Source organism: Anolis sagrei, chromosome 4 (assembly GCF_037176765.1).
Source record: "Anolis sagrei isolate rAnoSag1 chromosome 4, rAnoSag1.mat, whole genome shotgun sequence".
Classification (NCBI taxonomy): domain Eukaryota; kingdom Metazoa; phylum Chordata; class Lepidosauria; order Squamata; family Dactyloidae; genus Anolis; species Anolis sagrei.
In genome coordinates this window covers 239,265,005-239,281,940 of record NC_090024.1, presented here as the reverse complement: position 1 = coordinate 239,281,940, position 16,936 = coordinate 239,265,005, and the positions used below count along the sequence as shown (strand labels likewise).

At 45.2% G+C, this 16,936-nt stretch overlaps 1 protein-coding gene across 1 annotated transcript in view; it reads right to left on the bottom strand.

The window, feature by feature from the left end:
• The window catches only part of HELZ2 (helicase with zinc finger 2), a 76,490-nt gene that overhangs the window by 28,176 nt on the left and 31,378 nt on the right, over positions 1–16,936 (bottom strand). Inside the window, exons 2-8 of the mRNA XM_060771889.2 lie at positions 14,898–15,965; positions 13,353–13,536; positions 12,324–12,431; positions 10,457–10,980; positions 8,195–8,845; positions 6,156–6,942; positions 2,933–3,008 (exon numbers count right to left, since the gene is read on the bottom strand). Of these exons, the coding sequence (XP_060627872.2) occupies positions 2,933–3,008; positions 6,156–6,942; positions 8,195–8,845; positions 10,457–10,980; positions 12,324–12,431; positions 13,353–13,536; positions 14,898–15,895 (3,328 nt within the window). The 5' untranslated portion in view covers positions 15,896–15,965. The remainder of the gene's footprint in view (positions 1–2,932; positions 3,009–6,155; positions 6,943–8,194; positions 8,846–10,456; positions 10,981–12,323; positions 12,432–13,352; positions 13,537–14,897; positions 15,966–16,936) is intronic.

Below are 16,936 nucleotides of genomic sequence, written 5' to 3'. Positions count from 1 at the left end.
GAAACAAATTACAGCTTGCAAATCATAGGTGGGAATCATATCCTATGGAAACTATGTATGGGTGCCATTTTCTAATTCCCAAGTCTTTTCAGGCCCTCCTGGTGCTTAACAAAGGCGTGCAATTAACAACTGGCATTGCCCAAAGCTTCTAGGAAAGAGAATTTCCGCTTCAAAACAATGCATTATTGCTGCTGTTGTTGTTTTGCATTTGGCTTCCAATACTGTGACTTAGTGGCAATGGCTGAAAGGAAGTTTTGGTGTGAGCTGGTCCATAAAGTCACGAAGAGTCCGAAACAACTGAATGAATAAACAGCAAACTGTGACTTAACTTTTCAATGGGGAAACAAAGGACATATCTGTCTGCATGCAAATTATGAGCAGGGTTGCTGTGAGTTTTCCGGGCTGTCTGGCCATGTTCCAGAAGCTTTCTCTCCTGAGATTTCACCCACATCTATGACAGGCATCCTCAGAAGTTGTGAAGTCTGTTTGAAACTAGGCAAGCAGGGTTTATATATCTGTGTAATTGTCAGGTTTTACAATGTATTGTAATGTAATATAGTTGAGTCATGCACTGCTAATGGGCTTCTATTGGAAATGCTGAGTCATGCATTAACTGTATATAGGGAATCATTTGGGGAATGTGTTCTGGCCTAGTCCAGGTGATTGTGAATGATGTAATCCTGGGTCTGAGTTAAGTTAATGAGTTGGGAACCAATCAGAGATTGCTATGTGTAATTGTATAGAATTGTATATAAGGAAGTCATGTAGAGTGTATACTCTCTCCTTGTGCTGTGGTGCTGTTTGTCGAAGGCTCTATGTAATTGATTAAAAGAACTTGTGCGCTAAGACAAGATATAACTGTATGCTGTGGTAAGTTTGTAATATCATCTAGACTGGTGGAAAGACAATAGTAAAACTGACAATGGCTGGGCATGTGCTCAAGTGTATATAAAAGGTTCCAGAGTGACTGCAGGCTGTGGGAGCAGTTGACTGAAAATACTGTACAGGAAGAAGCTACTGGAAAGCGCTGAAGTTGTGCAACTGATCTGCTGCTGAATTGTGAAGTTAATCTCAACAGTAATGATGTCCAGAGTGGGAGAAAAACTTGTCTATTTGAGACAAGTGTGAATGTTGCAATTGGCCAGCTTGATTAGCACTGAATGGCCTTGCAGCTTCAAAGCCTGTCTGCTTCCTGCCTGGGGGGGAATCCTTTATTGGGAGGTGTTAGCTGACCCTGATCGTTTTTTGTCTGGAATCCCCCTGTTTTCTGAGTGCTGTTCTTTATTTACTGTCCTGATTGTAAAAATTGAAAAAACATTTTAAAAGTTTTTTTCCCCCACAGACCTCACAAGTTCTCCTAGATTCATCGCTGAGCCTGGAGCCCCAGGTTTCGGCGGTGGTCAGGGGAGCTTTTGCACAAATAAAACTTGTGCGCCAGCTGCGCCCGTACCTTGGGAAGTCTGACTTGGCCACGGTGGTCCACGCTTTGGTCACATCCTGTTTAGACTACTGCAACGCTCTCTACGTGGGGTTGCCTCTGAAGACTGCCCGGAAGCTGCAGCTAGTCCAATGCTCGGCAGCCAGACTACTAACGGGTGCTGGGTACAGGGAGCACACCACTCCGGTGTTACACCAGCTCCACTGGCTGCCAATTAGCTTCCGAGCACAATTCAAAGTGCTGGTGTTAACCTATAAAGCCCTAAACGACTTCGGCCCTGTTTACCTTTCTGAACGTATTCTCCCCTATGAACCATCAAGAATATTAAGATCGTCTGGAGAGGCCCTGCTCTCGGTCCCACCGGCCTCGCAAGCGCGTCTGGTGGGGACGAGGGACAGGGCCTTCTCGGTGGTGGCCCTCGACTCTGGAACTTTCTCCCACTGGAGATCAGGACCACCCCGTCTATCCTGACATTTAGGAAACAGGTGAAGACTTGGTTATGGAGACAGGCATTCGATGAGTGAGCCAACACCCTGAGATATGGATGGAGAATGATGAGCAACAATTTTAGTGTGACGACTGACCATTATAGTTATTGATTGTAATTGCTGTTTTAATGTTTTACTGTAATATGAATTATGATGTTTTATTGATTGTATGTGATATTATGGTTGGAAACCGGTCTGAGTCCCTCAAGAGAGGTGAGAAGGTCGGTATACAAAACTTTTAAATAAATAATAAATAAATAACTAAACATCTGAGGATGCCTGCCATAGATGTGGTCAAAATGTCTGGAATATGGCCATATGGCCTGGAAAACTCACCACAACTCAGTGATTCCGGCCATGAAAGCCTTCGACAACAAATTATGGGCTATTCATATTTTCACCAATCAAAACCTAGGCCTGAGCAATCAATCAGGACAAACACCATAGGATTTGCCTTTTGAGTTAAATATAGAGATAAATAAATAAGGGACCCTCAGCAGCACACTTTGAGTATTGTTGATGTGAGTCAAAAAGACCAGGCTAGATGGACAGCATCTTCCTTTCTTTCAAGCTGGCCTTCTATGTGTTTGTTTTCTAATAAGAACTTACTATGATCCCTGCATCTCAAAGCAATGTGCAAGAAAGTAAAACCAAAAGAATATACACAACTTTTCAAGTTGGCATTTAGCTCATCTATGAAACAAGGCATTAGGCAGGATCCTATGGATTTTATACTTGTTGATTCCTAGTGGGTGAACCACAACTTGAAATAAAAGGGCTAATGGCAGCACCCTTCAAGCTGGTGACCTCCAGATGTGTTGTGGCCACAACTCCATCATTCCTGGTATGTACAGGTCAACACACGTGAAGGGCAATGGAGGTTAGATTAGGAGATAGTGGTTCTCCTTCTTCCCTTCCCTTAATATTTCTCACTTATTATATTTTCTATGGCCAGCAGTGACACACATTCCCTCCTTTGGCAATAAAGACCACAGATGATACCAACCTGGCAGATTCTCATAGTTCTCCACCGTCACATCTCCCAGGTGCCTCTTCCTCAGCTCCTGTCTTAATGCCACCACCTGGATGAATTTTTAAAAAGGCAATTAAAAAATAATTAGATATTGCAAGGGCTGATGCAATTATTGAAAACATAAGCACCATATTGGAGGTGGGGATAAATGAAGAATTGGCAGTGCTATTCCATAATCATACTCCTTCAATAGCGCATCCTTCCCCAACCTAACACCCTCCAGATACATGTTTAAGGTGTGAACATTTATCAGCCTCACCGATGTACCCCAAATCCCATTTCACTCTCATCCTTTCTTCATATCAAGCTGCACAATATTAACTAAGGGTGCTTCCAAACATCCAAGAAATGCGTGCCAAAGCGGGTTTTTAAAACCCGCTGTCGCACATCAGGGCTGGGAAGGCAGCTTCAAACCAATCTCACATTCCAAAACTCAGTTTATAACAAAGCAGTTTATTAAGGAATAAATGTAGCTTCAGCAAAAAAAAAATGATTAAAAGATAACAGTCAATACAAAATACAATCCATGTAAAACAAGGCACTTGTCCAAGATGTGGGCAAGATCTTTAAACTGGAGTCTTTAACAAAACACAGCAACCCAGAAGATCAAATGTACACAGCAGCTATAACATAAATCCAAAAATACAGGAGACCAGGAAACCACTTGATACTTGGAGCGTGAGTCCATGAATAAACACACAGAAAAACCTAAGACCGTTAATCCCATACACATGAGAAAACTTAAGAGAAGAACCTGGAGCATGTAACTTGAACCCAGAGGTTGACTCCTTTAAGGAATAACCCAAATCAAACCTCCTTTATGTTGGGGTTCAGCCTGATCTGTGTGAACCTGATTCTCTGATAGTATTTCCAACTGAGCAAGCCACTGAACATATAGTTTTCCCTGACAATGTGGAAACTGGTGTTGATGCTGAGTTCAGCGGCGGGGAAAGCGAAACTGAACAGCTGGATGAAAATGTTTTGGAATCCAGCCGTGATAGCTCTCCACCTGGGTTTTTTAATGAGGACTGAAGGGAACAGATAACGAAAGACAGGAGTGATTCACAGTTCCTACGAAGGTCAAATAGATTACAGGAGAGACAGGCTCAAGCTTCAAAGTCAAGGGGCGTTTCAAGGAATAGTTTCTTTGGTATAAGGGGCCGCCTGCCGGGTGCCTCCTTAGATCAAGCAACGTTTGGGACTGTGTCTGGGCCTTGGCAGAATTCCTGTGTTCCATGGCCGGTAATCCCAGAGGATTCTAGTTTTTCAAGTACATGGTTAGCGAGAGGCTAACAGGTTCCTGGTTCTTGTCTTGTTTTTGTTTTGTTTTTTTGGACTTTTGCTCAAGTTCAGAGATTTTCCTGACTGCTGTGTTTCTATGGTGGCTTTTTGACCTTGCATTTGCTTTTTGACTTTGTATTTAACTTTCTTTTGTTTTCATCAATAAAAAAGGATTGTTTTTCCTACAGTCCAGAGTGGTGGATTTAATCTTATGGTCTCATTTCTTGGTCTGGGATGCAACACTTTATACCTAAGAAACTATGGCTCTTCCCTTGAGAACTCTCAGCAGGGCCCCTTCTTATTAACAGGCGGCTGAGAACAGCGCCTCCCTTCAGCTGCTTGTCTTTGTTGACAATTGCTCTTCTTCTATCTAACTCAGGAGAAACAGGAGAGTAAAGAGGAGACACATCTGCAATTACTATATTCTGATCAGAGCCTGATCTTGGTTCCCTTAAGAAATCTAACTCAGGCCTGTCTGCCTCTGAATCTGTCTCCAACTGCAAATCCATTGCTAGCCTAACATTCCCAGAATCTCCAGCCCATCAGACTCCTGTGAGTCCTCAGATGCTGGCACGATCTCCTCTGACACCTCAGACATTGGTACAATCACAGGCTGAACCACAACACCTGCTTTGGTGCACATTTCTGTCCCCACTCTCACCCAATAAAACCCAGGCTTTCCCAATCGGGATGGCATGCAGCCACCGAGATGCCCCCAAAAGAACCCTTAAAAGTTTTTAAAATGTACCTAGCTGTCATTAAGGTCCTCCCTGGACCTTTCTGGCGAAATTAAATGACAGAGAGATGACTATGTGCATTAGGTCCTGGGATCACGTAACAATCCATACTGGGCCCACACCTAGTAAGACCCGGCTCCTTCCCATTAATTGGGAACAATTAATAAATGAATTAATTCGGATGGAATCTCCTTCAAACTACAAGAAAGGAGATTCCATCTGAACATGAGGAAGGACTTCCTGACTGTGAGAGCCGTTCAGCAGTGGAACTCTCTGCCCCGGAGTGTGGCGGAGGCTCCTTCTTTGGAAGCTTTTAAACAGAGGCTGGATGGCCATCTGTCAGGGGTGATTTGAATGCAATATTCCTGCTTCTTCGCAGGGGTTGGACTGGATGGCCCATGAGGTCTCTTCCAATTCTTTGATTCCATGATTCTATGATAATTCAGATAATTCATTTGGACACCTCCAGTAAAACCGCAACAAATTCCGAGATATAGGCCTGTCTGGATGGGGCCTAAGAGTCACAAGTCCACTTTCATAGTATAGCCAAACAGTGGATGCCCTATACCAGGGCTCCTCAAAGGGATTGTCTGCAGACTACTGCCAGTCTACAAGCCATGGGATGACAGTCCGTGGCAGATTTCCAGGGAAGAAATAAGCCATCATAGGAAATGAGTACAAATATGGCACCAGTCTCTGTCACACTGGGGGGAAAAAACCGATAGTCCCACACTTCAGATATGATCACTTACAGAGAGGTGAGATATAAAATAACCAAACATTTAATGTCTAAATATATGTATATATTTGATTCATTGAAAATAAATGAATCCTTTCTCCTGGACTGCGAACCAAGGCAGCACCCAAAAAGGCAGCCTGAGAAGTAATTTCCTGCCTGCCACTTTTCTACTGAATATTGCCCAGAATTCTGTAATCTTGCCAGCGTATCGAATGGTGATCCCATTAGGAAATGCAAATGCAGCGTGGCTCTTTCTGTAAATCATTCAGTAAATCAAGTGACACACCTAGTGTATAAATCAGGGACAGGTTTGGGGACCTAAATTATGGACTGTGATATGTCCCATGGACAGGTCAAGAGCCATTCTACAGAGGAACATGACCAGAAGGCTCTCCTGTCATTGCCCCAACAATTGAACCCCACAGACTTCTTAACTCACCTGCACACCATGGGAGACCACACATATCCTCTTCAGATCCTGCTTTCCCCATTCATTTGGCCACCTTTGACGCATCTCTTCCACCTTCTCAATGACTTCCCTTATCTCCAAGTGGTTGCACCAAGACATCTTGGAGATATCCCTCTCGGCCGAGCCTTCCACATGACAGAACATGAGTGGGTACAAGTCCGGATGGGGAGGTACATTGCCCTTGGCACAGATGGTATCTCCCTTGCCCACGTAGAAGTGCCTGGAGACAAAGTCAATGATGCTGGCAGTGGAGCGGTAGTTCTCGTTGAAGATGATCCTGCTCTTCAGGGCCACCTCGTGCTTCTCCTTCTTGTAGTACTGAAAGAGGCGGTTCAGTAGTGTGTGCTCAGCTGACGGTTCGCCCTCCCTCAGGCAGAAAAGCTTTGGGGTGACCTGCATGTGGTCCCCGGCCAGGATGATACGGGTCTCCAAAGTAGCAAGAGAGAGAGGGACCAGAGCTTCACACTCCAGCATCTGGGCTGCTTCATCAATCAAAATGTGGCTGAAATAGCCCGCCGGTAACCCCAGATCCTGGGAGAGCATAGCGGTGGTGATCACAATGCGGAACTGATCCAGTTCTTTCTTCGTGGGGAGGCGAAAGGAATCCCCGGCCGGAGAGAGGAGGCAATAGCGCAGCGTGATCGGGTCGGTGGCTTTCACAGAGCGGCCAGTGAATTTGATCCGCAATGGAACGGCCTCTGGATGCCCTGATGTGACGTAGTCATTGAAATACTCATGGATGTAGATATCAGCAGCACTGTGAGAGAAAAGAAGAGACACCTTTATGGATGTGCTTTTTTTTTTAGATCAGAATTGAAGGAATGTTTCATACAGTCAACGCTCAATTTCCAACTATTCTGCATCCATGGATTCCACCATTCATGACTTGAATATATATATATATATTCCAAAATAAACCTTGATTTTGCCATTTTATAGCAGGGACACCATTTACTGTAACATTGTGTATAATGTGACTTGACTGAGCATCCATGGATATTGTTATCCATGGATGTCCTGGAACCAAATCCCAGCGGATACCAAGGACCCACTACATTCCTTTATAGAATTGGTTCTCAACATGTGGGTCTCTATGTCATGTATCATGTTATGCAATTGATAGTGGTTGGTGGTGGCAGGCTTAGCAGTTGGTGATGGAAGGGTTAATGTAAGTTTTAGTTCTAAAGGGCTGAGTAATCTGTAAGAGTTTACGGGTGAAAGCAATTAAGGGTGGAGGCATGCAAGAGATAGGTTTCTGTTGGGTGTTACTGGATATAAGGAGCTAACCTTGAGACTGATCTTTAGGAGAAAAGAATTTGTCTTATTTTGGTGGTAGATGCTGCTGGTTTTCCCCCAGGTTTGTAGATTTTCGGTATCCTGACCTGTCTCCTGAGAACTTGGAACCTTGGAACTTTGTATCTCTGGACTCGCTTTTGACTACAGTATAGACTCTTGATCCCTGGATTTTACTCACTGAACTCTCGGTGTTTGACCACTGGACTGGACCCCCAGTCAAGAAACAATCAGGGCCAGCTAATCATCTCCCAACAAAGGATTTCCCTAGGCAGTAAAAAGCCAGACCCTGAAAACTGCTGGGCCATTAAATGCTAATCAAGGTGGACAACTGCTACATTCACACCCACCTCAAATAGACAAGAGTTTTTTTCTCCCACCCTGGACTTTCCACAGATATAAACCCAATTTTCCTAGTTTCCAACAGACCACACAATCTCTGAGGATGCTTGCCATAGATGCAAGCAAAACATCAGCAGAGAATGCTTCTGGAACCTGACCACGACAACCCAATAATAATTTCTATACCTCTTCAGATATTGGATTTCAATCCCTATAATCGTACACTAAAGGCTATTCTGGCTAGGGCTAATTGATGTTGCAGTCCACAAGCATTTTGAGTTTCACACATTCCCCAACCTCCCCAATAACAAAGACAATCATATTAATTTGCCAACAGGCTGAAAACCAACAATTTCATCCACAACTCAGCTGACCTGTTGGTGTGGGTACAGATCAGCACCCGTGTTCCTGGCTGTTTGATGATTTCCAGGGTGGCCATGGCCAAGGTGAAGGTCTTCCCAGTCCCAAACGGCCCGTAGATCAAGAGTGGGGGCACTTGTCGCTTCCCACTTGCCACTTCCCCAATGATGAAGGAGAAGGCTTTGTTCTGCTTGGCATTCCCACGCTGCATCAATGGTGACGAAACCTGTCTGGGGGATTGTGGAATGGAACATGCAGCTACATCCGGTAGGACCAACCGCACATCACAGATGGTGTCAATGGCATGATGCCATTGCTGAAATTGGAGACGGTCAATCTGGAACTGGACCTCCACCTGGAGGGATGTATCCGCTTTGAGTCCCAGCTGAAAGCAGCAGCGCCGGGGTAGGAGAAGCCAAACGCTCCTCTCAGAGATGTCCTTGTTCTGCAAGGAGACCTCAAAGACACGGTTGTTAGTTGGAGGGTCTGGCGCCAGGAAGGCCGTCTTGACAGAGCGGAGCAGCAGGTGGCCTTCTATGGAGTCCTGGGTCAGAGAGTAAGGAGTTGTGACTTGAGCATACAGCTCCCCTTGCGGAGCAAACTTCATTCCCACTAAAGGGGCCTCCATCATCTGTTGAAGGGTGAGGACCACTTGCAAGTTCAACCTGGATCAGAAGAGAGGAGGCAATCCATGAATGGGAGGGAAAGAGTCAGAAGGGGAGAGGGAAAAAATAAGGAAACAAGGAGGCCCAAAATTATGTCTAGTAACCGTCTGCATGAGACAAAGTTTGCAAATGTTGAACCATCAAAAGCTGTCACCACCCCAGCCATCCATGTCTACAATGTTGAATTTTGAAGCATTTCAAATTTCTGGATAAGGCTGCTCAATTTGTGTTTGAGATTCCTAGGAAGAACAGTCTGCTAGGAATCTGTAGGTTCTTTAAGATGATTCTATGGTCAATGTCCACCAGAAAAATACAACTGATAAATTAAAGTTGGATAAATCACCCGGTCCAGATGGCCTTATTTACCAATTTCTATTTTAAATAATGCAGAAGACCCTTACATGAAGGGCTAGAAGGCATGATCATCAAGTTTGCAGACGACACCAAATTGGGAGGGATAGCCAATACTCCAGAGGACAGGAGCAGGATTCAAAACGATCTTGACAGATTAGAGAGATGAATGGCCAAAACTAACAAAATGAAGTTCAACAGTGACAAATGCAAGATACTCCACTTTGGCAGGAAAAACGAAATGCAAAGATACAGAATGGGGGATGCCTGGCTCGAGAGCAGTACATGTGAAAAAGATGTTGGGAGTCCTCGTGGACAACAAGTTAAACATGAGCCAACAATGTGATGTGGCGGCAAAAAAAGCCAATGGGATTTTGGCCTGCATCAAGAGGAGCATAGTGTCTAGATCTAGGGAAGTAATGCTACCCCTCTATTCTGTTTTGGTTAGACCACATCTGGAATATTGTGTCCAGTTCTGGGCACCACAATTCAAGAGAGATATTGACAAGCTGGAATGTGTCCAGAGGAGAGCGACTAAAATGATAAAAGGTCTAGAGAACAAGCCCTATGAGGAGCGGCTTAACGAGCTGGGCATGTTTAGCCTGAAGAAGAGAAGGTTGAGAGGGGATATGATAGCCATGTATAAATATGTGAGAGGAAGCCACAGGGAGGAGGGAGCAAGCTTGTTTTCTGCTTCCTTGGAGACTAGGACGCGGAACAATGGCTTCAAACTACAAGAGAGGAGATTCCATCTGAACATGAGGAAGAACTTCCTGACTGTGAGAGCCGTTCAGCAGTGCAACTCTCTGCCCCGGAGTGTGGTGGAGGCTCCTTCTTTGGAAGCTTTTAAACAGAGGCTGGATGGCCATCTGTCAGGGGTGATTTGAATGCAATATTCCTGCTTCTTGGCAGGGGGTTGGACTGGATGGCCCATGAGGTCTCTTCCAACTCTTTGATTCTATGATTCTATGAGTCACTACTGAAGACCAAGTGATTCCAAGAGATGTTATCTCAGGTTCTTCAAAGTATTTTATTTGTATTTTTCCACTTTTGATCTTTTTCAGAATGTTTTATTTGTATTTTTCCACTTTTGATGGAGTCCTCCACCCCCTAACTTTTACAAAAATGCAGGGCCTCTTCTACCCTTTTCAAAATAAGTATTATATACACTGTAATGGAGGTCAGGCTAAGAAAAGGTAGGAGAAGGAATCAGGCAGGTCTTATCACTCCCAGCCCTGCTCCAGTTCCTGGGGCACTTACTTTGCAATCAGAGTCCGCTGTGCCTCTTCCTCCCTGAACAAGAAGTTATGCATTTGCTCGCGATAGTTCAAGCGGGCGACCGGTTGGCCCTCGACATCCCGCCGGAAATCCAGCACGAGCGAAGGGACCTTGTACTTGGCCAGCAGCTCCACCTCCTTGGCAGTTCGTTCTATACCAGGCACCACCACGCGGTTTCCGCTATGCCAGCGTTCAAAGTCCACAAAGCGGCTGCTCCGTGCTGTGGCCGGCTCCATGCGCCAGGAGGAGGTTTCCTTTTGGCCGACTCTGGCATGAAGTTTTTGGACCAAGACAGGCCGGCTGCCAAAGTCGAACACCAGCCACTGTTCGTAGACTCCAAAAGCATGGCACTCCATGGACACCTCCACTTCAATGGCACCAGTTTCGCGCTGAGCCTTGAATCGCTTTCCTACGGCGTACGTCAGCCCTGATTTGTGCCCATCTGCTATTAGGGAAAACGTTGCCCCTGGCACTCTTTTCAGCAAAGCTACATGAAGCAGCGGCTTCTGAAATTGGAATAAAGCAACATGAGTAGCATGAAAACATGTCTTTATTGTACTACAATTCCCAAAAATTCCCTGCTAGTTGACATGGCCACATGATGAATTACAGGGAGCGGTCAACTCCCCTGTTCCAACATCTCCACTGGCTGCCGATAAGTTTCCAGTCTCAGTTCAAGGTGCATGTATCACCTATAAAGCCCTAAACGGTTCAGAACCTGCCTATCTTCGTGACCGCATCTTCCCCTAAGAACCTGCACAATCTCTAAGATCTTCTGAGGAGGCTCTCCGCTCGCTCCCATTCCTGTCACAAGTGCAGTTGGTGGGGATGAGAGAGAGAGCCTTCTCAGTGGTGGCCCCCCAGCTCAGGAACTCTCTCCCCAGGGAGATTAGACCCATCCTGTCCACCTTCCATAAAGATCTAAAAACATGTGTGTTCCACTGTGCTTTTGATTAGATAGTTCCCCAGATAACTTGTAGTCTGAGCCTTGCCACATGCACAACAGAATGTTCTACAGTTGATGGTTGGTGATGGAAGGGTTAATGTGAGTATTAGTTCTAGAGGGTTTGGTAATCTGTAAGTGGGAGTTCATGGATGAAAGCAATTAGGGGTGGAGGTGTGCAGGAGATGGGTTGCAGCTGGGTGTTACTGGATTTAAGGAGCTAACCTTGAGACTGATTTTTGGGGAGAAAAGTATTTGTTATATTTTGGTGGTGGATGCTGCTGTTTTCCCCCCAGGTCTGTTGGATTTTTCAGTATCCTGACCTGTCTCCTGTAAACTTGGAATCCTGGAACCTTAAACCTTTGGACTGGCTTTTGACTACGATATAGACTCTTGATCCCTGGACTTTGTTTATTAAACTCTCAGCATTTGACCATTGGACGAGACCCTTTTGACTACGAAGTTATTTTTGCTATCAGTTTTTGTTTATTCTGTAGCTGCGTGCTATCTTTGTGTTTTATATTTTGGTCTATTAAAACAGCCAAGTGTTTTAATTAAACTGTTGGATAAAACTGGGAGTTTGATTCATCTCTACCTAAATAAGGCAGAGCCCTGGCAACGTGACACAGAAGCACTCCAAGTGGTCAGCTACTGGTCAAAGGACATTTTGTTTGTTTTTTTGTTTGAAATACAATACAAATGTACTCCTGGTTCGCTCCTGATACAATAAATAAATAAATAAACAAACTATTAACTGCATTATTATTACACAGAAAGCTAGACTGCATCCCTAGATTCTTGCCACTGTGCGCAGAACCATATCCAGCCCCTGCCAAGCTGATATGATCCACAAAGAAGCTCACTGACTTTGTTAGCCCACATATCTATTTCCTCTTCCGACTTTACCTTGGAATGGACGGTGAAATGCCACCGGTAGCGCATCTTTTTGTCATCCGATTGCACCCGCAGTGGCTCCTGGCACGTGACTCTCACACCATCCACTTCCTCTGAAATCTAAGAAGAGAAACATGTTGAGGGCAAGCAAAAATGCGCAAAGGAGTGGGTCAAGTAGTCAGACACTCACATTTGCAGGCTTGATGTTTGTGGATTTGATTTAAAATGTACTCACTAGTTCCTCCAGCATGACTCTATAGCAGGCATAGGCAAACTTGGGCCCTCCAGGTGTTTTGGACTTCAACTTCCACAATTCCTAACAGCCGGTAGGGTGTTAGGAATTGTGGGAGTTGAAGTCCAAAACACCTGGAGGGCACAAGTTTGCCCACACCTGGTTTTGCATGCATTCAGTTCAAGTAGTAGAGCTATATAGTCAATGTTGTCGCATGGGCACATTATTGACCAATGCATAGCTATTTCCCCCTAATGAAAGTGATGGTAGAACTCCTTCAACTGTGACTCAGCTTTGCAGTGTTTCTATTCACCAGAAAGCTTGCATAATGTTGTCATTGTCCACTGTGTGGGGAGATTTACATGTAGTATTTCAGCTGTGTTGCATTTACCTTCCCAGTGTTATCCTACCAGGCTTATGACACCAGGCTTTGAGCAAAACAAAGAGAGCACAAACACGTTTTGCAGAAACCAATTGTTAGGGCCATTGCAGCATTATCCTCGTGTTCTTATTTCCATTTGGCATGCAGCATGCAAATAAGATGCTGAAACCATTAACAAGTCTAATGAGATCAGAATGGATGACAAATATATTGTGATCAGTGGGTTGTTGTAGGTTTTTCAGCTATATGGCCATGTTCTAGAAGCATTCTCTCCTGACATTTCGCCTGCATCTATGGCAAGCATCCTTAGAGATTGTGAGGTCTGTGATCAGGCCATTGGGACACTTTGACTGTTTACATCAAGCACAGGAAGAGCTATGTTGGCCAAGGGCTTGAAGTTTGCACCCCTTAGTGCTCAATAACTTACAATGAAAACTTCATTGTGGCTTTCTTGATACTCCGCAAGAAGCCGATCCTGGTAAGAGAGGAGGCCATCTTCCTTGGCTGACCTCTTGTTCGTCTCGGCAACGTTGGCTCTCTGGATCCACTCCGCCAGCTCCTCCTGGGAATGCGCTTTGGCACAGTCTTTTCCGTATTCACAGACATCGGCTCTAGAGAGAAAAACCAATCACCATTGAGTCATTCATTTGCACCAGATGCAGGAAATGTGCAGACTGCATGTGCTGGGAGTCCCATGCAATCTTTGAGTCCCTCTTCGAAAACCTAGTGCACCCTTTAAAAAGGTAAATAAATCAATTTCTCAACAGGGAAAAAGGAAACCTTACTGGGACCAGTGTTAGCCTGAAAACAGTTCAACTAGCTGATTTAGCTGAAATTGATAAAGTTTTGGCTTTGGTTAAAGGTACACGTTTCCTCTGACATTAAGTCTAATTGTGTCCGATTCTAAGGAATGGTGCTCATCCCCATTTCTAAGCCAAAGACCGGCGTCCATAGACACCTCCAAGGTTATGTGGCCGGCATGACTGCATGGAGTGCCATTACCTTTCTGCAGAAGCGGTAACTATCTACTCATATTTGTATGTTTTTGAACTGCTAGGTTGGCAGAAACTGGGGCTTACAGGGGAAGCTTACCCCCACCACCCTGGATTCAAACTGCCAACTTTTGGGTCAGCAAGTTCAGCAGCTCTGCAGTTAAACCTATTGCACCACGCCCCCCCCCCCAGTGGTGCAATAGGTTTAACTGCTGAACTTGCTGACCAAAAAGTTGGCAGTTTGAATCCGGGGTGGGGGTAAGCTCCCACTGTTACCCCCAGCTTCTGCCAACCTAGCAGTTGGTGAGGGAGAAAAAAATTGGGAGATGCATTGAAACAAACCAATGTAAAAAATCCCATATTTTCTGAGTGTACCGACATACGGAGATTTGACTATCCACATTTTCTGGCCAGAATAAGAATATTCCCACACCTGAAAATATCACATTTTTTGCCGTTTGTAGCTATTGCTCCGGCTTTTTCAGGGAATGGCATTTGGCCGCCCTCCAGTTTGACACAGAAGCTCCTGGGATAAAGGTACTGTCTGGACGGACTCCGGGTTATCTGAGTCCACACTGTCATATATTCCAGTTCAAAGCAGAAAATGTGTGAAATGTGTGAAAGAGGCTTAAGATTTAAACAACAGCAATCGTTTTGGGGTGTTTTTACTTTCAGGGGGTCCTTGCTCCCCTAATCTCAGTGATCTAACACAACTGAATGTGAAAGGTTGGCTGTAAATTAATATTTATATTATTTTTACACTGTTATTTTATTCAGCTATCTTATTGCTTCTTGAACATCTTTTATCAAAGTTTCATGAAACAGACAAAACTTTGCAGTTTCTCTCTAGAATACCAAAGACCTCAAAATTCCCCCCAAATGAACAAACGGTGACAAAATAGCAAGTCTGTGAATGGTTATTTGCAAAACCCAAATCCCAATGGAGCCCAGGCCTAAGTGACGTGACCTGCCTTGCTTACCTGCTGCAAAGAGCAAAAGTCTTTGTGTTATACGGAGGGGCGCGGTGGGTCCATTCATTCATGGTGTCAGTGGTGATCAGCTGAGAATGTTCCAAGGAGGAACAATGGTTCTCAAATCTCTCCTGAGAGTCGCAGGTCACCAGGCACACTCTGCAATAGAACCGGACTTTGGGCTGCGGCTCCTTTTCTTCTGGCTTGCAGTCCGTCGGTGTGTGCAAGAGGTCTATGCGCACCAAGCCATGGCTCTTCTCTGCCTTCCAGACTGCCAGTTCCACAGCACTGTGAGCATGGTTGCACCGATGGATGGTATTCCTGCACCGTGCGCCAGAAGAGATATGCTGACAGTAGGTGAGCTGCACTGCCGCTCCAGGACAGGGCCGGATTTCCGTGTACTGCTCTTTCTTCTTGCTGTCCGTGACCACATGGACCAAAAGGGCTTCCCAATGCCTCTGGCAGGACTGGCTTGAATCCTTAGTAGAAATCCTTTGCGGGGTCTGATAAAAACAGGTTTTGCAGATCTCCTGGAAATGGCCTCCAAACTCACTGCAAATCTCCTCCGAGATGCTGAGATCCGGAGGCTTGGAGAGTCCGTTGGTTACGGTTTTGGTCTGAGCCCCGCGCAGGAGCTTCTTGAGCACGTGCCGTTCCATCTTGTTTTGCCTCTCAAAGGTCCACACAATCACTTCCTCCGCGCTCCAGGCAAAAGTGCACCGGTTCCTGTGCTTTGTGCAGCCCACGCTAGGGACGTAGTGCCAGCAGACATCATAATGGACTGGGTTGGGGAAGTCGGGCCTCCTGCTGACCTTCCGCCACACTGGGCTGGGCTTGCCCTTGGGTTGGGCGAGGAGGATCTCCATCATGCAGCGATGATCCACCTCCTTGAGTCGGTAAGTGATCTCATCCTGCTGCACGCTGCATTTGGAGCAAGCCAAGTACAACGTCAGCTGCTTCTGGAGGCCGTCCAGCGACATGCCGACCACCCCGTTGCGATGGGGCATGGTCAAAGTTCTGGTAAAACTCACTCAGACGTTGATGAAAACCACAGCAAGGGTCTCTTCCCACAAAGTCCTAGAAATAACAAAATCAAGATGTCAGCCAAAGAATTTAAACAAAACATCATGGTTTTCTGCAACAACCTACTAAGCATACTGTCGTTGTTTCTCCAATGCCTCAAAGTCAAGACATGTTTTAGGTCAGGGGTTCTTAACTTTTTTCTACTAGTGACCCCTTTTCTCTTGAGATATTTTACATATGCCTGAATGTATGGATATATAAAATAGATATAAAATAAAACATTTGCTGATTATAAATAGGCACTTGCATGGCTTTTTTTTATGAAGTACAGCTGAAGCATTTTCTGGAGAGTCCACTGTAAACACTGCATTTGTTGCTAACAAGATTTGTGTAACTGTCTGAAACAGCCACTACGGGCCTTTCCAGACAGGCTGTTATTAAAAAACACAGATGTTCCTGGGGGCCCATCTACACACACCCCAGAAAGCACGGACTTTCTGGGGTGGGTTTCCAGATATTCTGCTGAAAACAGCGGGACACTGTAAGCCTCTCCCCAAAAGTCCCCAATAAGCCCTTTAAAAAGGAAAGTACTTACCCGGTCTGCATTGAATAGCTGCCGCAGCTCTCCTGACACATAGAAATGATGCGCCAGGAGAAAGGGGAGAAGGGAAATCGCTCCCCCCCCCCCCATTTTTCCTGGTGCATTCTTTCTACACACTAAGAGAGCTGTACCAGCTCTCCAATGGAGGCTGGGTAAGTACTTTTCTTTTTTAAAGGGCTTTTTGAGGTCTTCTGGGGAAGGGGTTGGCATTCTGACAGTTTTCTGGGCTAATTTGGCCCGGAAAACTGTGGGAATACTGTCTGGACTGCAGGAAGTAGTGGGTTTATCCCACACCTTCCAAGGCATGGAATAAATTAATCAAATTAATTTGCCATAAACCAGGTTTTTCCTGGATGGATTAATTTGAGTTCATCCAGGACGTCATTTGGACAGCCCCCTTTTTATTACGGAAGTTTCCGCAATA